General features: G+C 38.4%; 1 protein-coding gene and 1 long non-coding RNA gene across 16 annotated transcripts in view; one reads left to right on the top strand and one right to left on the bottom strand.

Annotated features, from left to right (window-relative positions):
- Positions 1–1,454, bottom strand: part of st3gal3b (ST3 beta-galactoside alpha-2,3-sialyltransferase 3b) — a 62,813-nt gene that overhangs the window by 43,946 nt on the left and 17,413 nt on the right. For 6 of the 15 annotated variants that reach the window (XM_032531292.1, XM_032531291.1, XM_032531296.1 and 3 more), the window contains exon 3: positions 248–310. The exons of the other annotated variants lie outside the window; for them this stretch is intronic. In XM_032531292.1, the coding sequence (XP_032387183.1) occupies positions 248–310 (63 nt within the window). The remainder of the gene's footprint in view (positions 1–247; positions 311–1,454) is intronic. 15 annotated transcript variants of the gene reach the window in all.
- Positions 1–1,454, top strand: part of LOC116698974 (uncharacterized) — an 18,415-nt gene that overhangs the window by 5,300 nt on the left and 11,661 nt on the right. The window lies entirely within an intron of this gene.

Raw genomic sequence — 1,454 nt, 5'->3', positions numbered from 1 at the left:
GTTTGTGAGGTTGTCATGGCAGTGGTATATTGAAAGTTGCATATAAGAACTGGATCGGGGAAATAAGCACAATCATTTTTGGTGGTAAAACAATGGTGTTAGATAGATGTAAGCGGTAAAAATTGAAAGCTTTTATTGTGGTTAGCAGAGATTTATATTCCAGGAGGAAAAACCTCAAAAGCCCAGTGTAAAAAGCACCCGCTTGACAATAGTTGACACGGAGGATAAATAGGCAGAGTGCCTCTACCTGGAATTTTTCTCACTTCAGCCCCTTTAGTCAGGACTACAGCTGTCGCTTCTGCCACACTCTCTGAAAACAAAAGGGGGTTAAGACACTGAAAAAAGATCACTGTAGAGCTGTGGAAGCAACTATAAACCAAGTCCAAACTACTCAGAATCTTTGGAAAAATATGTAAGTTTTCAACATCAGCTTCAGCAAAACACCGACAGCGGCTAGTGGCTACGCACAATAACAGATGCACACAAAAGGCAGACAGAGACAGAAAGAAACAAAAGATCACACCGGTTGAATGCGGATACTCTAATGTCTACCATTACAGCAGTGCCCTTCATTTAGTAGAGTAACAATCTTACACAAGGCTGTCTTGTTACAGATTTACAGAACAATGTAAGAGATTCTCACTCTTTCAGTAAAATGATGAGCCACAGTGAGCGACTGTGACTTACGTGCTTAAAGCCGTGTTTGTTCTCGATTAAGATTTTAGCAACTGCTGCACATTTCTGTTCTACATCCCTTTTCAGAGTAATCATTTGAATCTTTTTACAGAAGTAACTTTTAATTAGGAAGAGGGTTAACGAACAAACAATAACCCACATAGGTTTTAGAGAGAAAAATATCAACACATCCCTCTTAACTCTATGAAAACAATCAAGAGCACAGCGGCCACGTTGTTTCATCCAAATGCTGATCATTTATCACGACAAAAACTACAAAGCCCTCTTCAAAACAGAACAACAAGTGTGCCCAAAAAGACAGGATCAAATTCAGCAAACAGGGTCAAAAATTGACTTTTTCGTCCATCAGCCAAATGGCTAGTGAATGCCACTCAAAAGATTAGGCTAGCATTGAGGTTTTGTTGCCTGTTGAGTGTAGCATACTGTATGTACCAGCCAGCCACTTACATATTTTACCATCATTTGGCTGGTGGATGATGCTAATTTTGAACCCTGTCTACAAAAGTAAATTTCTGCACAGAACTGTGTTCTGTAATCCTACTGTTGTCCTCGGGTCAAATTTGACCCATTATCTAAAAGGATCTATATATCAGAAATTTGGGTTTGGTTTTAGGGGTGGGAAGAAAAAATAAATAAATAAAAGAGAATTCAATACAGCATAGTATCGAGATATTTTATTGTTGGTCAGTTTGTCCGCTTGACAATCCCATTTTGCAACAATAAAACTGAAGTGATATAAACAGAGAAATTTATCTTTT

The sequence above is a fragment of the Etheostoma spectabile genome, chromosome 12, assembly GCF_008692095.1.
Source record: "Etheostoma spectabile isolate EspeVRDwgs_2016 chromosome 12, UIUC_Espe_1.0, whole genome shotgun sequence".
NCBI lineage: Eukaryota > Metazoa > Chordata > Actinopteri > Perciformes > Percidae > Etheostoma > Etheostoma spectabile.
Note: the sequence above shows the minus strand (reverse complement) of the source record. Positions and strands in the feature narration are given on the sequence as shown.